Raw genomic sequence first — 19,229 nt, 5'->3', positions numbered from 1 at the left:
CACAGGGAGAACATGCAAACTCTGCACAGATAGTGATCCAAGCAAAGAATCGAACCCAGGTCCTTGGCATTGTTAGGCAGCAGTGCTAACACTGTGCCATTGTGCTGCCCTTAATTCATATTTGGCAGTCCACTGAGCCAGGGATTGAAGTTTTAAAAAATCAACTTGGAACAAGAAAGGTTTAATAGTCTGCAAATTGTCCACATCCAGTTACACAACCTTTTTAACAAACATTGTAGATGCTAAAGTGAAGTTCACATATATTTTGAGCTACTTTTGCTCCTTTTTAAAGTGATTTACAAAAGGCATTACACATTTCCCCTTGCAACCTTGCATTTTACAGAGATTAAGCCAGTTTGGCTATATCTAACAAAAATTATAATGGCGACACTCTTGGTAATACACCACATTCTGCTCAGTTATTCACCATTCTTCATGTATCCTTTATCTGCACTAGAGGTGATTGATATGTCATGGAACATTGAGATAATGGTCATATATCCCAGTTTGACATGTCGTTTATTAGGTGGTGGGATTTCTCCTCCCAGTGGTTGTAAATCTAGCATTTCCAGTTGTTCTATGTCTATATTATTAGAGATGTGGAAGTGGTATTATTCGCTGGATCTAAATCAAGAGATTCAGGATAATGTCCGAATGACCCAGCTTCAAATCGCATCACAGCAGATGGTAAAATTTGAGTCCAATAAAACACCTGGAATTAAAAGTCAAACAATGCCTATTGTCGATTGTTGTAAAAAACCCATCTGGTTCACTAATGTCCTTGAGGGAAGGAAATCTGCCGTCTTTACTTGATCTGATCTACATGCGACTCCAAACCCACAGCAATGTGGTTGACTTTTAACTGCACTCTGAAATATCTGAAATGGCCTAGCAAGTCATTCATTTCAAGAGAAATTAGGGATGGACAACAAATCCTGGCCTTGTCAGTGATGTCTATGTCCCAGGAATGACTCTTTCGCTATTTCAATTTGCAAGTGCAACCTCAATTTTCATTCAACACAGCAAACTGACAATGAGGAGAATTGAAATGGTTGATTCATTACATTGATGAAAAAGGCTTTCACTCACAAAACCTCTCCTTATCATTTAATAACTTACATATGCTCCTGTCCATTCCAGGGAATGTAATTTTTCAATATACACTAGGATGGTGTTACACAAGTGAGGCAGATGTTTTCTTAATGATAGCAATGTTAATGGGAAAGATAATTAGATGGGGATATTCAGGAGCTGTCCTACATTGTTTTTGACTAATGTTGGGTTGGGTCAATGTTACTGAAATGGATGTAGTGGAAGTGGTAGTGTTCCCATTTCCCTGTCACTTCTGGTAGTCCCTTCTTTGGAGCTGCACTGATATGTATGCAGATGTGTGTTTGTGACTGTAAATATTACTTCAGTGAAAGAATGAAAGAACGAGTTGGATTGACACAGAGCTTTGTAAAACCTCAAAATGTCCCAAATCTCTTTACAACTAATTAAGTACTTTTGGAGTGTAAAAGGTAAATTTGCCATAACCCCAGATGATTTAACCTGAGGATCATCACACCTCAGGCAAGGAGCAATGTTGAGAAGGCAAGGCCTTAATGAATAACCTCAGCCTGTATGGGAATTGAACCTTATGCTGTTAGTGTCACTTTGCATCATTAACTAGCTGGCCATCCAACTGAGCTAAACCAACCTATACTTTTTTTAGAGTGTGGTCACTATTGTAATGTAGAAAACAGAACCACAAATTGTACGCACCCAACAACAAAATAATAACCAGATAATGTTGATTAAGGGATAAATATTGGCCAAGACAACAGGGAGAATTCCTTTACCCTTCTTTAATCAGTACTGTGGGAGTTTTTGATGTTTGTCTGAGATAGCAGACAGGTTTGGTTTATCATCAGCCATGGCCCATTGGTTGCACTCTTGTCTCTGAATCACAAGGTTCTCCAGGGGTGGGATTTTACAGCCTCGCTCGAGCGGGACCCAAAATTCCCACCAAGGCCAATGGACAGTTCTGTTGTCCGCCCCTCGCCTACCCCGATTTCATTGCGAGTGGGCAGTAGAATCCCAGCACAGGTCTTGGGTGCAAAAATCAAAGCAGACACCCTAATGCAGCGCTTGAGGAAACTACTGCACTGTTACAGGTGCTGTCTTTGAGACATTAAACCTAGGCCCGAATTGCCTGCTTGGTAGATACAAAAGGTCCCAAGGCACTGTTTCAAAAAAGAGGAGGGGATCAGTGTCCTGGCCAATGTCTATCCCTCAATCGATATCACAAAAACAGATGATATGGTTGTTATCGCATTGTTGTTCGTGGCAGTTCGATGTGCACATAACTGCTGTCACCAATGTTGCCTACGTTACAATGGCAACCACACATTGAAAAGAATGTCATTGGCTTATTATGATCCAGGCCAGAAACTCCCAAGGTATTTTGTGAAGTCAGCCTGAACCATAAGTTTTGTACTTTGAATTTGGCAAGGGTTTGGAGGAGTGTGTGACTCTCCCAGCATACTGCACTGCCTTTATAGTGCAGCGGGCCTGGAAACTGTAGTGGAGGCCATTTCTTGGGCTCCTCACTGGGCACCATTGCCTCCATTGTCTCTGGCTGCTGGATTTCCAGCACCATCAGTTCTGCACTGGGAATTGGCACAGAGCTGCATAATGGAAGCAGGCCCTTGTTTTAAGGTGATTTAAATCCCATTAGCGGGCCTAGGACTGAAATCTCCAGGCCCGTTAGCCTCTCTCTCTCTCCTCCCCCCAATGCCCCCCCCCAACCCAGGGGTGATTCATTCCAGCGGGCTGTAGTATAGCTCTGGACTTGCAGGGAGTTGACAGCCCGACCTCGCTAGAGTGAAGGGGGATAATCGAGGCCTCACCAGCAGGCCGAGAACTGGTGGTGTGCCCCCTGGGCATTGCCACTTTGGCAGTGCCAACCTGAGCCTCCCGGCACTGCCCAAGGCCTAAAGTGTCAATGCCCGGAGGGCATCTTTGCACTGCCCATCGGGCATCAGGCAGTGCCAAGAGGGCTGGGCCTAATGGGGATGGGTCCTAATGGGGACAGGGCCTCTGGGTAGCAATCTGTGGGGGTATGGGATTAGGTGTGCCACTTTGGGCTGAGTGACAGAGGGAGGGAGGCCAGCAATCGAGGCTGGGCATCGGGTTGGCTGGGGGGGGCATCCTGCTGAGGGGGCCGGGACTGCCAGGAGGGGGTTCAGGGCTGCCGGGGAAGGGGGAGATTGGGGAGTCCAGAGATCAGTTTTGCAAGGGTGGGCGGGTTGAGGCTGGCCCTGGCATGTTCGCAGGCCAGTAATCAGGCTGTGGGTGGGGGTGGTGGTGGAGGGCTGGTGATGCAGGGATCACAGAGCTGGTCAGCAACAAGGAGGTGGCAGACAGGGGCCACTGCACATGCGCCAATCTCAGCACTGACAGATCGGCGCTTGCAGAGTGGTCTGCTCAGCTGGTATGCTGCCAGCCTTTCCAGCGGGAATAGGCCCTGCCCACAACTTTTTGGACTGATTTCACACTAGTAGACTCTGCCTTGCACAGAGTGTGGGAGATTCACTTTGAAACTCCTGCTGAAAAAGCTAGTGTGATTTACTCCAGTTTTTACATGAATTCAACACTTACAATTTTTTTGGGAAAACCGCCCCCCCAGATGTTTCACTCCAGGTATGATTCAAGTAACCCACTCGGAAGCTTTTATCAAAGTTTATTTAAGAACACAGTTAAACTATAATAAGAAAAATCAGCATAACTTTTAACAATTACAAGAGAACAACCATTCGATTGTATAAACCTTAATAGCTAACCACACTGTTCCAAATCAAACAACCCCCACTAACATAGGCTTGGCACAGAAAGCGGGTATGCTCACATGATGCAGGATTTTGCAGTTTTTTAACACTTGCTGTGATTTACTCTTTTGGATGTTGAATTAAAACACTTAGGCTTTCAAGTCCTGGAATTTTCAGCACACTTCAAGAGACAGGGATAAAGATACTGCTTGCCTCCAGTTTCGAGCTAGCAACCCACAGACAGCAGGATTTTCATTCCAGAGAGAGAGAGAGAGACAAGAAACACTGCCTTCAGTCTGCGGTCCAAACCATCCAACAAAAATGAAACTAAAATGTTGGACTTTTCCTGTGGGAATAAACTGTCCAAAGGCAGCACCTGGCCTGTCAATCATGCTCCACCCAACAATTCCAAAAGGGTCATTAAACTCCAGGACACTGCATTAGGCCCAGATTAAAAATACACCAGATGGCCATTATATTGCTTCAGCATCAATTAGAGAACACCAGCTCAGACATTATGACAACAAAACAAAAAGGCTAGTCCTGCTTGGAAAAGCTGCAGAGAAATATAATTAAAATGCATTTCTCAAAGGCACAGCATCATCACAGGCTGACCTCTGGTGGTTCTGAAAAATGCTTTAGAAATGCATCTCTTTTATTTTCTTTTCCTAACATCTCATTCACAGAAATATTCTCACAATATGAAAATGGGAATGGTTTTAATGTATTCCTTGTACTGGCAAAAGAGTGCCCAGGACAGATTGCTTTCACTACATTTTACCAGGAACGTGGTTTTTGCATGACTTAAAAAAAATCTCACAAACGTGAGGAAGCGTTTTGGGTTTAGAGTAGTCACTGCTGTGAATGCTTAGTAGGTGCATAGGCCACTCAGCCCATCGCGTCTGCTCCACCATTCAATAAGATCATGGCTGATATGTTTGTGATCTCAGCTCCACTTCCTGGTCTGCCCCCACCACCCCAATTCCCCACCCCCCCCAAACCCACCCCTTAACTCTCTCCTCTAACCAAAACCAATCAAACTCAGCCATGAGTGAACATAAACACCCAGCCACTGAGTGAAGAAATCCCTCTTCAGCTTGGTCCTAAAGGGCTTGTCCCCTTGTCCTGGGTTCTTCAACAAAGGGAAACATCTCTCCTGTCTCTACCCTGCGGAGCCCTGTAAAAATTTTGAATGCATTCTTGAGATGTGCCATTTGCTGGCAAGGCCAGTATTTATTGCCCATCCCTAATTGCCCTTGAGAAGGCGATGGCAAGCCGCCTTGTTGAACTGCTTAAGTTTATGTATTAATGTCACAAGTAGGCTTACATTAACACTGCAATGAAGATACTGTGAAAATCCCCTAGTCACCACACTCCAGCACCTGTTCAGGTACACTGAGGGAGAATTTAGCCTGACTAATGCACCTAACCAGCACGTCTTTCAGGCTGTGGGAGGAAACCAGAGCACCTGGAGGAAACCCACACAGACACAGGGAGAATGTGCAGACTCCGCATGGAAAATGGCCCAAGCCAGGAATCGAACCCACGTCCCTGGTTCTGTGAGGCTGCTGTGCTAACCATATAGGCTTCTGCACCCCAAGAGAGGAACTATTAAGCTCAGAGCATCAGCCGAATAGGGATTTGAACCCTGAACCCTCAGATTAAAAAGTCTGATGCTCTAGGGACTGAGCTATAGGTACCCCCACAGTGCTGTTAGGGAGGGAATTCCAGGATTTGACCCAGCCACAGTGAAGCAATGGCGAGAGGTTCCAAGTCTGGATGGTGGGTGGCTTGGAGGGGAACTTTCTGGTATTTTTGTTGTTTGATTGAGTGGGGAGTTAGATCAGGGCCTGACTGCTGTGATATTGACATCAATGGAGAGCAGTTGGGGAAACTGGCAGTGTGACTGTGTGTTGAATCTGGCTTGAAATTGGCTCAAAGTCTCCCAGTTACCCACTGCTGCCATCTAGTCTTTTATGTTATACTGGGGATATGCGGACTGAATTTAAATTACCTTTGAAGTTGTAAAGAAGTAATAACTGTATTTACTTCTGGGATGAGAAGGGGGTGAGCTGTTTTATTCGGAATGAATTCGGGGCAGCTTATCTGAAGAGGAGCAAACAGCGGGGAGAAGGGTGAGGGAGTGGGACTAGCTCCAAGCAGGGAGAGATGGACCGAATGGCCTCCTTCTGTGTGCCATTCTCTGATTTTTTTTTGGTGGCTTGTTAACCTCTCGCCAAATATTGCTGGAGGGGCGGAAGACCCGGCTTCTAGAAGCTACCAGATTTCTGGAAAGGGTTAAGATTTAGACTGGACTTTAAAAAATAACAATGAAAGGAAACTTCATGGAGAATTAACAGGATGGGGAATAAAAAAGAGTCCCTTCTGAGCGCACCACTTTCTGATCGTCATAAAGCCGAGCCTTTGAAGCAGTTCTGAAGAAGCAAAGTCTCCACCTCCTGACCCTCAGCCAGTGCTGATGTGCTTGGGAAACTGAGAGGCCTCTCAACACACACACACACACACACTGAGACTCACAGAGAGAGACTCAGATCAGCGGAGCAGGGCAATAACTTCAGCCAAACACTCCAAACAACACTCTGGATGCGCTCTCCCAGATGTGAGGGGGCTGGCAGCCACAACAGCGGTATTTTGTTTTCACAAACAACAGTTTCTTGCAAACTTTTCAAAACGAAAAGAATTATATAGAGAAGGAGGGGGGAAGAGAGAAAGTTCTGCACGGGTCCAGCCGGTGGCTTCCACTGAACCACAAGCAGCGTCTCAGAGATAGAGGCAGATTCAGTGGCGAGTGCTGCAGTCAGTGTGAGCACACAGTGTGAAGTATCAGCCTCTTTAATCTCACCCCCTCAGCCTCTCTGCCCCGCTGCTGGCTGTGTCTAAAGCACAGGAGGAGGGACAGAGTCTCCACTACAATTCGCAGCTCTCTTTTGACTCTTGGACTGAGCAAAATCTCCGGAGGAACCGAATCTGGAATTGGGCTGAACTTGGAACCAGGTGAAAGCGATGGGTTCACACTGGCCCCCACTGCTTTGCAGATACCTGCTGCTGACCCTGATCCTCCCGGGTAAGTTACCTGTCCAGCTCTTGTTTCCTGGTGTATGTGTGTATATGTCCCTGTGTATGCGTACGTCCACATGTGTGAATGTCCATGTGTGTGCCCGTGTGTTTGTTTGTCCATGTGTGCGTAATGCATGTGTATCCAGGTGCATGTGTATATGTGTCGTCCATGTGCATCTATATGCCCATGTGCATGTCTCCACGTGTGTGTATATGCCCGTGTGCATGTGTCCACGTGTGTGTATATGCCCGTGTGCATGTGCCCATGTTTGTGTATGTCCGTGTGTTTGTACATGCCTGTGTGTACGTGTCCATGTATGTGCATGTCCGCTTGTGTATGTCCATGTGAGTGTGTCCGTGTGCTTGCATGTCCATCTGTGTATGTATGTCTATGTGTGTGTATGCCCATGTGTGTATGTCCACGTGTGTATGTCCATGTGAGTGTATGGCCGTGTGTGTGTGTGCATACTACACACACACAGTGCGCCACCAATACTCTTAGAAATGAATGAACTTCTTCAGGTTTGGAATGAGTGTTCCTTGTAGCTGACAACAGGCTGCTTCAGCTTGTGCCATTAGTGTGGCAATGTCTGTGCCAGCACTGGCCAGGATGACTCTGTATCTTACTGATTAACCCATTCTCCCAGGGACAGCTCTCCCTCAGTCAGCTCTGGGCTGAATTTCAAGAACTGCTGGCTCTCTTTAACCAGGGATGTACAACTTCTCAGTGCGGAGCCGGAGTTCCTCCAACTTGTCAAAAAGATCGGAGCCAACACCCAAAAGTGTGGGGTGGGGTAAATTCATGGCCATGTGTGAAGGGGTTTTTTTAAAGCGTACGGTACTGCGGCTTTTATTTGATTGCACTGGCTATTTACAGTGAGTTTTAACAGTTTTGGGTTCTCTGTAAAATTAAAACATGCCTTAGTCCTTTTAGTTTTGTTTTTAAGGAATGTTTTTAAATAGCAGGCGAGGTGGCGGAGTTTTGCGTTGACTTTCAAGAAGTTAAATATTTGTGAGGTTTGAAAGCTCGGAGCGGCTTCTCCCGGGTTTGTCAATATCGTGTCAATTTCATTCATTGAAGAGCCGCTGACCTTTGCCTCGTGTCTGTATCTGTCTCCACAATACGAGAGAAACTTAGCAACAAACAGCCTTTCACACGCGAGAAAAAAAACCACTGGGTATGAGAGAGAGAAATGTGGGGATAGAGAAAGTTCACCCAGGATATAAGCAGTCTGGAGCTGTGAATCATTTGAAGGGTTGATTATAGAGAGAAGTGAAGGGAAAAGAAACCCCATCTGTTGGAAATTACGGAGCAACTTTTAACAGAAAAATCTCCTTCAAACCAGGGAATTAAATCAAGGCTGGTGCAGAGAATGAAGCTGCCTCTGACGTGAAGATGATTGTTCCAGCAAGTTAAAGCAAAAACAGATCATTGCACAATTATTTTTCACCCCCCTCTCCCTCCCCGACTCTGAAATGACAAAAGAAAACAACTCCCGAAATGTTAACGGGATCCTCCCGGCGGCTCACTCTTCCCACTTGCATCGTACACCACCATCAGTGTCACTTGGACAACGCCAACTTGTCTTTTCGCTCTTTGCAAAAGTTACATGTGCGGACGGTTTAAGCACTGGTGAATATGTTAGTAATGCAGGAAACGTACAGCTCCTTGTCGGGTCTCACTAAATGAATTTCAATCAGGATTTGAATTCAGTTTGCAGTCTCCTGTTGCCTTCCTAATGCAGTTTGTTTATTCAAAATGTTAACAAACTGGACTGGTGCCAGAATAAAGGATTATCTCCCAACATCCTATGACTTTAAAAAGACCAATTATTTACTGTTTTTCATGAAATATTTTAAGGGGTTAATAATTATTTGTTTAAATGTAGTTTATTCGTTTTAAAATCAAATCACCATTCCCCCAATATACACACACAAATTCTCTCAGAGGTTCATTCCTGGAGGAACATGTGTGTACATGTATCAGGCAGTTTCATCTAACTACATTAGGGTGAAGTCGAGATGCCATTGGGTACAATAAGAAGTCTCACAATACCAGGTTTAAGTCCAACAGGTTCACTTGGAATCACAAGCTTTTGGAGCACTGCCCCTTCATCGAGTGAGTGGCTCCACTCACTCGATGAAGGAGCAGTGCTCCGAAAGCTCGTGATCCCAAATAAATCTATTAGACTTTGACCTTGTGTTATGAGACTTCTTATTGTACAATAGGGTGTGAAGACTCGGTGAGCTTCCCGCCCCCCCAACCCACCCCCACGTGGCAATAAGTGGTGGAGGTTCTACTAGATAGTATAGGGCCTGGGAGGGAATTGGCCAGATGAGGAATGAGATTCACCTCTGAATCTCTGCTTTCCTATGTTCTATTATCTGGCATACATGTTCTGTCCTCGATTGATATTGCTTGTCTTTATTCTGAGTTTTTCATTCTATCACCATAACCTCCGAGCTCCATTCTCCATTTCCAGCCTGTAACTCTGACCATATCTCCTCAGCACAAGCCTTGCTTTCAAGAGCGGCACGGTGACCCAGTGTTAGCACTGCTGTCTCCCAACACCAGGGACTCCGATTCAATTCCAACCTCGGGTGACTGTGCAGAGTTCACACTGTGCTCTCCCCATATTCTGGTTTCCTCCCACAGTCCAAAGATGTGCAGGTTAGGTGGATGGGCGATGCTAAATTGCCTGTCAGTGTAAGGGAGATTAACAGGGTAAATACATGATGTTACCAGGATAGGGCATGGGCGGGATTGGTGTCGATGCAGGCTTGATGGGCTGAATGGCTCCTTTCTGCACTGTAGGGATTCTATGATTATGATTCTATGATTCTAAAGCTCCCACTGCAGCCCGCACATGTGTGTAGCACATTTAGAGTGAAAATGTACCCTTAGGCATTTGCCAGAAGTGCATGCTTAAGCCACAAGACTGCAAGATGTGACCAAATGCTTGGTGAAAGAAGTGAATTTTAAAGAGTGCCTTTGAAAATCATTCTAATGGTCAAGTTAGGGATGTTTATTTCAAATGTAACTGATTGACTGAGACACACCATATTCAGCAAGTCAGCATTACCTACTGAGAATATTTCTTTCTTTATCCTCTGGTTGGGAAGTCAACAACAAGGACCCATGAGTTTGAAAAGTGTTGCTAAGCAGAGAGGTTGGCAGCAATGTCTTTTCAAGGTAGTTTCTTAGAGTACGTACTGCTCTGCCACAGGCAGTAGCTGTGGCAGAAACCATTGCATTTTTTTATGGAAAGACATAAATTTTTGAAGCTGAGAGCTTTGAAGAGAGAATAGAATTGTGTATTAGTTCTAGATAGTTTCAGTAAAATGCAAGTAAACACACTGAGGGTTGGAAATATTCTCTGTGCTATAAAGTTCTGTGGTTCAAAATAAAATCTTTACTGGTGCAGTTAATGAATCCGAGATTGCTACTTGCTGTTTGGGGTCCAGTCAGCCAGAGCCTGTCTAACATAGCTGGGACACTTAAAGAGGAGGGTATACATTAACCAGAATATACAATCAGCTAACACACTCGCTCATTAGTTAGAGATTTAAATATTTAGAGAACATGAAAGAGAGAGTCACTTATCTCTAATCGTTTTAGCTGTGATAAGGCAAATTTCAAACATGCCCAATGGTCCAGGATCCAGATTCAACAATGCCCTGAGTTTATACTCTATGCAGTGTTAAACTGAAGTGATGTGTGCCTACAATCACCAAAGATTCTCACTCCCTCTCATTCCAGGCTCTGGATTTAGACTGGGGCAAAACAGTGGTTAAAACTGCTGCCTCACAGTGCCAAGAACCTGGTTCAGTTCCTGGCTTGGGTCACTGTCTGTGCAGAGTTTGCATATTCTCCCTGTGTCTGCATGGGTTTCCTCCAGGTGCTCTGGTTTCCTCCCACAGTCTGAAAGATGTGCTGGTTAGGTGGGTTGACCATGCTGAATTCTCCTTCAGTGTACCCGAACAGGCGTCAGAGTGTAGCAACTAGGGGATTTTCACAGTAACTTTATTGCAGTGTTAGTGTAAGTCTACGTGTGACACTGACAAATAAACTAAACTAATCTGCAAACTCAGCTATGGTAAGTAGTTTAAGTATCTGAGAAGACTACTCTCTAAGGAGATAAGGAACGAACCAAATTTAACCAGTCATAAATGATTGGGACAGAAAAGGAGTCAATGGAGAAAAGAGAATGAAATTCCTAAAATAAGTTCTTACTCAAAACAAGTCTACAAGAGCAGAGAAGTTGCTATGTGTAGTTGTGAAATTTACAGTGGTTGGAAATGTGTAACGGTGTCCCACCACGTTTAGTTTTGGAAGTTCTTCCAATTCATTGTTAATGTCAATGATTTCAATATAGCCCAGAAAGGGTGGTGACAACATTTACAGATTATTTAGAAGACCAAAAGAAACTGTAGAGAAGTATTGATAAGATGGGGGAATGAATCAATGTGGGATAATTCATCTGGTTTAACAAGTTAACAGCAATGATTTCTATTCTGAAATGGAAGTAGATTCAGTGTTGTTCAGGAACACAGGGATTTTGAGATTCAGGTCCATAAGATATTAAAGACTGGGCTTTAAGGCTGCAAAAATGCTAATATTCTAGGTTTTATCACAAGATGTAGATTATAAAAGGCAACGATGAGCCTATATAATTTCTTTAAAAGACCTTTAAGAGTTCACTGAGGACATTGGACTCCACACTAAAGTTTATAATTTATTTATTAGAGTTACAAGTAGGCCTACATTAACACTGCAATGAAGCTACTGTGAAAATCTCCTAGTCACCACACTCCAACACCTGGTCAGGCACACTGAAGGAGAATTTAGCATGGCCAATGCACCTAACCAGCACGTTTTTTGGAGTATGGAAGGAAACCGGAGGGAAACCGCACAGACACGGGGAGAACGTGCAGACACCGCACAGACAGCGACCCAAACTGGGAATTGAACCTGGGTCCCTGGTACTGTGAGACAGCAGTGCTAACCACTGTGCCACCGTGCCACCCATAGGGACATTAAAGAGACATTCGACACATTCAATAGCGTTGTGCCTGAGCAAATAGAATTACTGGAAAGACTTGAAAATTGAGTATTTTCTCCACAGAACCAGGCTGAGGTTTAAATTATGAAAGGACAAAATATGGTAATTAGAAGCAGAATGTTTCAACTCACTGAATAATTGAGGTTGAATGTGAGGGACTAAAAACAGAAAACAGAAAAAAACGTCAATCTCAAGAAAGTTCTGAAGTTGTGGAATTCAGAGGCTGGAACAATATTATTGTCTCTGATCTTCAATAAAAATCCACCTGCTTGGGAAAGATAAAGTCTTATCTTTTATTCCATGATGTTTCAAAGGGAGACAATACTGGCACGCTGGCACAGTGATTAGCACTGCTGCCTCCCAGTGCCAGGGACCTGGGTTCAATTCTGGCCTTGGGTCACTGTCTGTGTGAAGTTTGCACAGCTTCCCTGTGTCTGCATGAGTTTCCTCTGGGTACACTGGTTTCCTCACACAATTCAATGATGCGTGGGTTAGGTGGATTGTCCATGTAAAATTTCGCCTTAGTGTCCTAGGATTTGTAGGTTAGCTGGATTAGCCATGGTAAATGTGTGGGGTTACGGGAAGAGGATCTTGGTAAGATACTCAAACAGAATGTCGAGCGGTGTAGACTCAATGGGCCAGTTAGTCTCCATCTGTACTGTAGGGATTCTATGGACCTGAAGCTCTTCATAGGTTCTGAATAAACCCAGCTGAAAAGGAGCAGACAGGTCAAAGAGTTAGGAGTGGATAAAGGTACAAAGGAGATCTCCTACCTTTTGAACCAGGGGATTATTTAGCTTAGCTCTTACCACCATAACCCCTAGCCCCACTGCCACTACCCTCATGACTCTGACCTTCTCCATGGGCAGCACTTTGGTTAGCGCCAGAGACCCAGGTTCAATTCCTGGCTTGGGCCACTATCTTTGAGGAGTCTACACATTCTCCCTGTGTCTGCATGGGTTTCCTCCAGGCTCCGGTTTCCTCCCACAGTCCAAAAGACATGACGGTTAGGTGCATTGGCCATGTTAAGTTCTCCCTCAGTGTACCCGAACAGGTGCCAGTATGTGGCGACGAGGGGAGTTTCATAGTCAGTTCATTGCAGCGTTAATGCAAGCGAATTTGTGACACTAATAAAATAAATTTTAAATTTTAAATCTCATCCCTCTGACCTCCATCAATAATGCAGCGATTGGGAAGTCCCAAATCCTATTCTCTTACCTTCATTTATATGCATGTAGTAATTCAGAATGGAGGAAAATCTCAGCAGACAAGTATAGGAGTGAGGGTTAGAAGGGAGGTCTTCATTTTACAATTTCCCCACTCCTTCACTCAGCAACTATCTGGTTTTGCTTGGAGGACAAGCCTCCCTGTGGCATTTTGTTAAAAATACATAAGACACAACTTGCATTGCACTGTACAGCAGCCAGGAACTGAGTTAAATTGCTTATCATGTTATCAGTGTCGCTCCAGTCTAAAAGTACACTGCTGCATTGAAACATTCTGCTGCGTTGGTGTATGAAGGGTTAACGTTAATTACATTTCTTTATGACTTTCTGGTTTTTCTTGGCGGCTGGGAGTAAGTGCCACGGCACCAGTTGATGCACTGCTGGCTCGCACAATCAAATAACTTGAATGGAACAGAAGGGGTATTGTACTTCAAGATTGGAAATACAGTAAAATCAAAATTATTCCACTGCATTTAAAAGGACATGATAGCAGAGATAACTGTTATGTGATTGCACAATACTCCATTCCTGCTGTGAAATTAAAACATTGGAACATATAACTTTATTTTGCAATAATCACCTGCACCAATATGATCCTAAGGTTTTTGCAATAATAATAGGAATGTGACCTCAGTGTAACAATGGGACCAGTTTGAATTTTACAGTTTCTACACATTTTGACTGAAATAAGTACAACAATAAAAACAAAACAATTAAATGTCAGAAGTAAACCAATTTTCCTCTACCCTTTAACAAAAACCATGTAAACATAGAAACTAGAAGCAGGAGTAGGCCATTCGGCCCTTTGAGCCTGTTCCACCATTTATTTTGATCATGGCTGATTTTCAAATTCAATCTCCTGAACCCCCCCTTCCCCCCATATCCCATGCCCCAAGATTCCTTCTTGAAATCACATAGTGTTTTGGCCTCAACTACGTTCTATGGTAATGAATTCCACACATTCACCATCTTTTGGGTGAAGAAGTTGCTGCTCAGACTTCTCAGTGCCAACGAGTGCCAGAGTCAAACTCTTCCAGTCAAAGATAGCTACTGAATGATCTTTAACCCCAGTGTCCTTCCTCACTGGCTTATGGAAGCCTCCAGTTCAGGGTGCTCGGAAGGGGCAAAGTGAAGCCCACATTGCTCATTACCACTGTGTGATATTAACTCGGGTTTACACATCTTGTAGACACCCAATGGTTTTCCATCTCTGACAGTGAGCCGGGCAAATGCCAACAGTAGTATTGTCACACCCCCTGTATCATTAATACCCCCAAAAATGTGTATGCGTTGTAGTGCGGTGACTTGGCATAATAGGTATCGGCATCTATTTTCGTGCATTTTGCCCTGAAGTTTGCTATTTACTTGGGAGAGGGAATCAGTTCCAAATTGTCTCCTTTCTTTCTCAATGTACAATATGCTTTGTCTGTCTAGTGTGCAAGAAACAACACTTTTCACTGTATACTAATACATGTGATAACAATAAACCAAATCAAATCAAATCAAACAATCCTTATAGCTAGAAAGAAAGGTTTAAATAGACAACAAAGTGGCTGGGCAATCAAACTTGCTGTGGGCATTGCTGCACGGGTTCCTGAGTGAGTGGTTAATTGAGGATAATTGAGATGTGCTTTGCAGAGGAAATATTAACCTGCTCTTCATGCTGGCTTTCAAAAGAAGTAACTGAGGAGTCCTTCCAGGAAGGTGGTTAGAAGCACAACATTCCTTTATGAACCTAAACTCAAGGTCAATGTGTTAATTAGTGTTTCTGAGAGCAACTGGATTCCTGAGTTCAGTGTGCTCAAAGGCAGCTTGTGGTTTTTTACAAGAAGTGAACGGACCAGTTTGTTTTATTCAAAATGACTGATTCAGCCAACTAGTTGAGACAACAGAACATAATTAAATTGCAAAACATCAGTCAAAGTGCAGCCAATTCACGTTTTTAGTGTCAAAATTATACAAATACCCAGGATAGGGAAGCAAGTGTAGGCTTCATATGTACAGTTTTCTTCAGGACTATCTCCAAGGGAAATCTTAATGGGCCAATTGGCCTACTTCTGCTCCTATGTCTTATAGTCTTCTGTCCGTCATTGGAAACCACACCTTTCCACATATTGAAAATATACTCAAACAATAAACTTTACAGGTCCCTTCATTACAAAAAGACAAACACAAACTTAACCTGAAATTATAGATTGGATAAAATACGAACGCTAACACACAAAATTCATGGTAATTCATAAACCTGAATCATTTCCTATTCATTTGTAACAGCCTGTTTAGAGAGTTCAATCACTAGGACTGGACGTAAAACATGATCACATGTTTTAAATTATGTGTGTCTTTCCATTCCAGGATTGGGTAGTGCTTCATCTCTCCACTACTCAGAGGGAACATCAAGCAGGTCCATTGAGAAGATCCTTGGCAAGTTTAGCAAAGATTTTCAATGCCATCACATGTTGAAGCACCTGTACAACGGAGCCAGGATCACTGTCCAGATGCCACCTCAGGTGGAGAGTCACTGGGTCTCCACAAGGTGAGTAAACACCAGTCAACCTCACCTGCCTAATAACTGATAAACAGACGATTTCTACACATTATCAGAATCATAGAATCACAGAATACTACAGTGCAGAAGAGGCCCTTCAGCCCAACAAGTCCTGACCTGCCCACCTAATCCCACTTGCCAGTAGTTGGCCCATAGCCTTGAATGTTACGGTGTGCAAGTACTAATCCAGGTACTTTTTAAAGGATGTGAAGCCTCCCACCTCCACCACCTTCCCGGGCAGCGTATTCCAGATCGCCACCACCCTCAAATCCCCCTAAACCTCCCACCCCTCACTTTTAACGTGTCCCCTCATAACTGACCCTTCAACTAAGGGGAACAGCTGCTCCCTATCCTGTCCATGCCTCTAGTAATCTTGCACACTTCAATCAGTCCACCTCTCAGTCTTCTCTGCTCCAGAGAAAACAAACCAAGCCTATCCAACCTCTCTTAGAATCATAGAATCCCTACAGTGCAGAAGGAGGCCATTGAGTCTGCACTGACCACAATCCCACCCAGGCCCCATCTGCACAACCTCATGCATTTACCGTAGCTAGTCCCCCTGACACTAACCCTTAGGTGATTAGGCCAATCCACCTAACCCACTCATCTTGGACTGTGGGAGGAAACCGGAGCACCCAGAGGAAACCCATGCAGACACAGGGAGAACATGCACACTCCACACAGACAGTGACCCAAGACGGGAATCGAACCAGGTCCCTGGCACTGTAAGGTAGCAGTGCTAACCACTGTGCCATGGTGCTACCATAACTTCAATGTTCCACCCCAGGCAGAATCTCCCCCTCCAGTGTGTTCACGTCCTTCCTATAATGTGGTGACCAGAATTGTATGCAATACTCACCAAAGTTCTATACAACTCCTACACGATCTCTCTGCTTTTGTAATCTATGCTCCGACTGATAAAGGCGAGTGTGCCTTACGCCTTTTTCACCACCCTATTAACCTGCCTTTCCGCCTTCAGACATCTATGGACAAACATGTCAATGTCCCTTTGTCCTTCCAAACTTCCCAGTGTCAGACCTTCTCATTGTATACTTCCACAAAGACAGTGACCCCAAGTCAGGAATTGAACCCGGGTTCCTGGCGCTGTGAGGCAGCAGTGCTAACCATTGTGCCACTGTGCCGCCCATGTTCTCCCCGTGTCTGTGTGGGTTTCCTCCAGGTGTTGCAGTTTTGTCCCACAGTCCAAAGGTGTGTGGGTTAGGTGAATTGGCTGTGCCAAATTGCACCTTAGTGTCAGGGGGACTAGCAAGGATAAATGCAGGGGTTACGGGGATAGGGCCTTGGTGGGATTATGGTCAGTGCAGACTTGATGGGCTGAACAGCCTCCTTCTACACTGTAAGATTCTATGATTCTAACGTGCAGACTCCACACAGACAGTCACCCAGTTCGGAATTGAACCCGGCTCCCTCCCGTTTTGAGGCAGCCACACTAACCGCTGTGCTACCTACACGCTGCTTCCGAACAGATTCAGTCTTTGAACCTAATCTTTTCGTACTTGGTCACTTCCTCAATAACAAAACTAATTCCGAATAACTTCAACTCCACCCAGTGTTGAACGAATGCTTAGTTAGTGGGATCCCTCATTGTTGAGCATGTGCTCCACACAGTTAACTGTGGTATGACTTACATTACATGGACAATTTACTTAACAGGTGAATACCAGCAATGTCAGTCCAAATACTTTGGATCTGCTTAATGTTCCCTTTGCGATGGAGCACTGCTGAGTCCTGAAATTAAAAGGACAGATGTAACTTATTTTATAACATATGAACATAAGTGAAACTAGACTAAATGACTGTCAATTCATTACTGCGCTTGCACTTAGCAATACTGTACCAAATTCATAGAACCTTGCAGAAAGAGGCCCTTCGGCCCATCAAGTCTGCACCGACCACAATCCCACCCAGACCCTACCCCCATATCCCTACATATTTTACCCACTAATCCCTCTAACCTAGGCATCTTAGGACACTAAGGGGCAATTTTAGCATGGCCAATCAATCTAGCCCACACATCTTTGGACTGTGGGAGGAAACCAACGCAGACATGAGGAGAATGTGCAAACTCCACACAGACAGTGACCCGAGCTGGGAATCGAACCCAGGTCCCTGGAGCTGTGAAGCAGCAGTGCTAATCGCTGTGCTGCCATGCCGCCCCTGAGATCTACTTCAGCAGAGGTGTTGGGAAGAGAAATTTGGAAAGGGCTTGTTAGTTGTTCATATGCACACATTTCACTCAGTGTCTTCTACCATTTAAAAGTGTCCATAGCATGTTCAGGTGATATTTAAATTGTGCAACAAACAACACCACTTATACATAAATCATACATTGCGGTGAGTAAGTAATTTGCAGAAGGCAGGCTATTCTTTTTATCAAACTAGGAATTAGCAATAAAATCAGAATGGCGGCTCAGGAATAGAGAATGAGTTTGATAAGATATGGTAAGTGTGCGGCACAATTGCAGATTAAGCTTGATGTAGATAATGCATGGCTAACGGAATGGTGTGGGAGGGAAGGTTTTAAATTTTTGGATCATTGCGACAGTTTCTGGGATAGGTGGGGGACTTATACAAGTTGGATGGATTGCACCTGAACTAGGGGTGATCCAATATCCTTAGTGGGAGGTTTGGTCATGCTGTTGGGAAGGTTTTAAACTAATTTGGCAGGGAGATGAGACACAGAGTAGATGTACAGTTGGGAATGAGGTTCAGTCAAATATAGGAGGAAAACTAGGTCAGTGCAACAGGCAGAGAAGACATAGGACTGATAAGGCAGATGAGAGGATTGGAAGGCTAACTTGCATCCATTTTAATGCAAGGAACCTGTCTGATAAGGCAGGTGAACTCAAAGCTTTGATCAGCACACAAATATACGATATTGTTGCAATCACTGAGACATGATTAAAAGAAGGGCAGGACTGGCAATTCAACTTACCTGGGTATAGATATTTCAAGTATTATTGTGGGGGGAGTAAATTTAAGAGAGGAAGGGGCATTGCATTATTGATAAAAGAGACCGTCACTGCAGTAACGAGGGAGGATGTCTGAGAAAGTTATAGAATCATAGAACCCTACAATGCAGAAAGAGGCCCTTCAGCCCATCGAGTCTACATCAAACACAATTCCACCAGGCCCTACTCCCATATCCCTACATATTAAACCCTCTAATCTACACATCCCTGGACACTAAGGGGCAATTTCTTAGCATGGCCAGTCAACATAACCCGCACATCTTTGGACTGTGGGAGGAAACCCACACAGACACGAGGAGAATGTGCAAACTCCACACAGACAGTGACCCGAGCTAGGACTTGAACCCAGGACCCTGGAGCTGTGAAGCAGCAGTGCTAACCACTGTGCTACCGTACCGCCAATAAAGAAGTTCTTCCAATGAGGCCCTATGGGCAGTGTTTAGAAATAAAAAGGGGTGATCACTTTGCTGGAATTATACTACAGGCCTCCCAACAATCAGAGGGAGATAGGG

At 44.4% G+C, this 19,229-nt stretch overlaps 1 protein-coding gene across 1 annotated transcript in view; it reads left to right on the top strand.

Annotated features, from left to right (window-relative positions):
* Positions 1-6,317: 6,317 nt before the first annotated feature.
* Positions 6,318-19,229, top strand: part of LOC145347086 (protein APCDD1-like) — a 37,000-nt gene continuing 24,088 nt past the window's right edge. The window contains exons 1-2 of the mRNA XM_080194997.1: positions 6,318-6,894; positions 15,532-15,712. Coding sequence (XP_080051123.1) covers positions 6,834-6,894; positions 15,532-15,712 — 242 coding nt within the window. The 5' untranslated portion in view covers positions 6,318-6,833. The remainder of the gene's footprint in view (positions 6,895-15,531; positions 15,713-19,229) is intronic.

This window comes from Carcharhinus amblyrhynchos, chromosome 8 (assembly GCF_965287045.1).
Source record: "Carcharhinus amblyrhynchos chromosome 8, sCarAmb.v2.hapA, whole genome shotgun sequence".
Lineage (NCBI taxonomy): Eukaryota > Metazoa > Chordata > Chondrichthyes > Carcharhiniformes > Carcharhinidae > Carcharhinus > Carcharhinus amblyrhynchos.
This window is presented reverse-complemented; position numbering and strand designations above follow the sequence as displayed.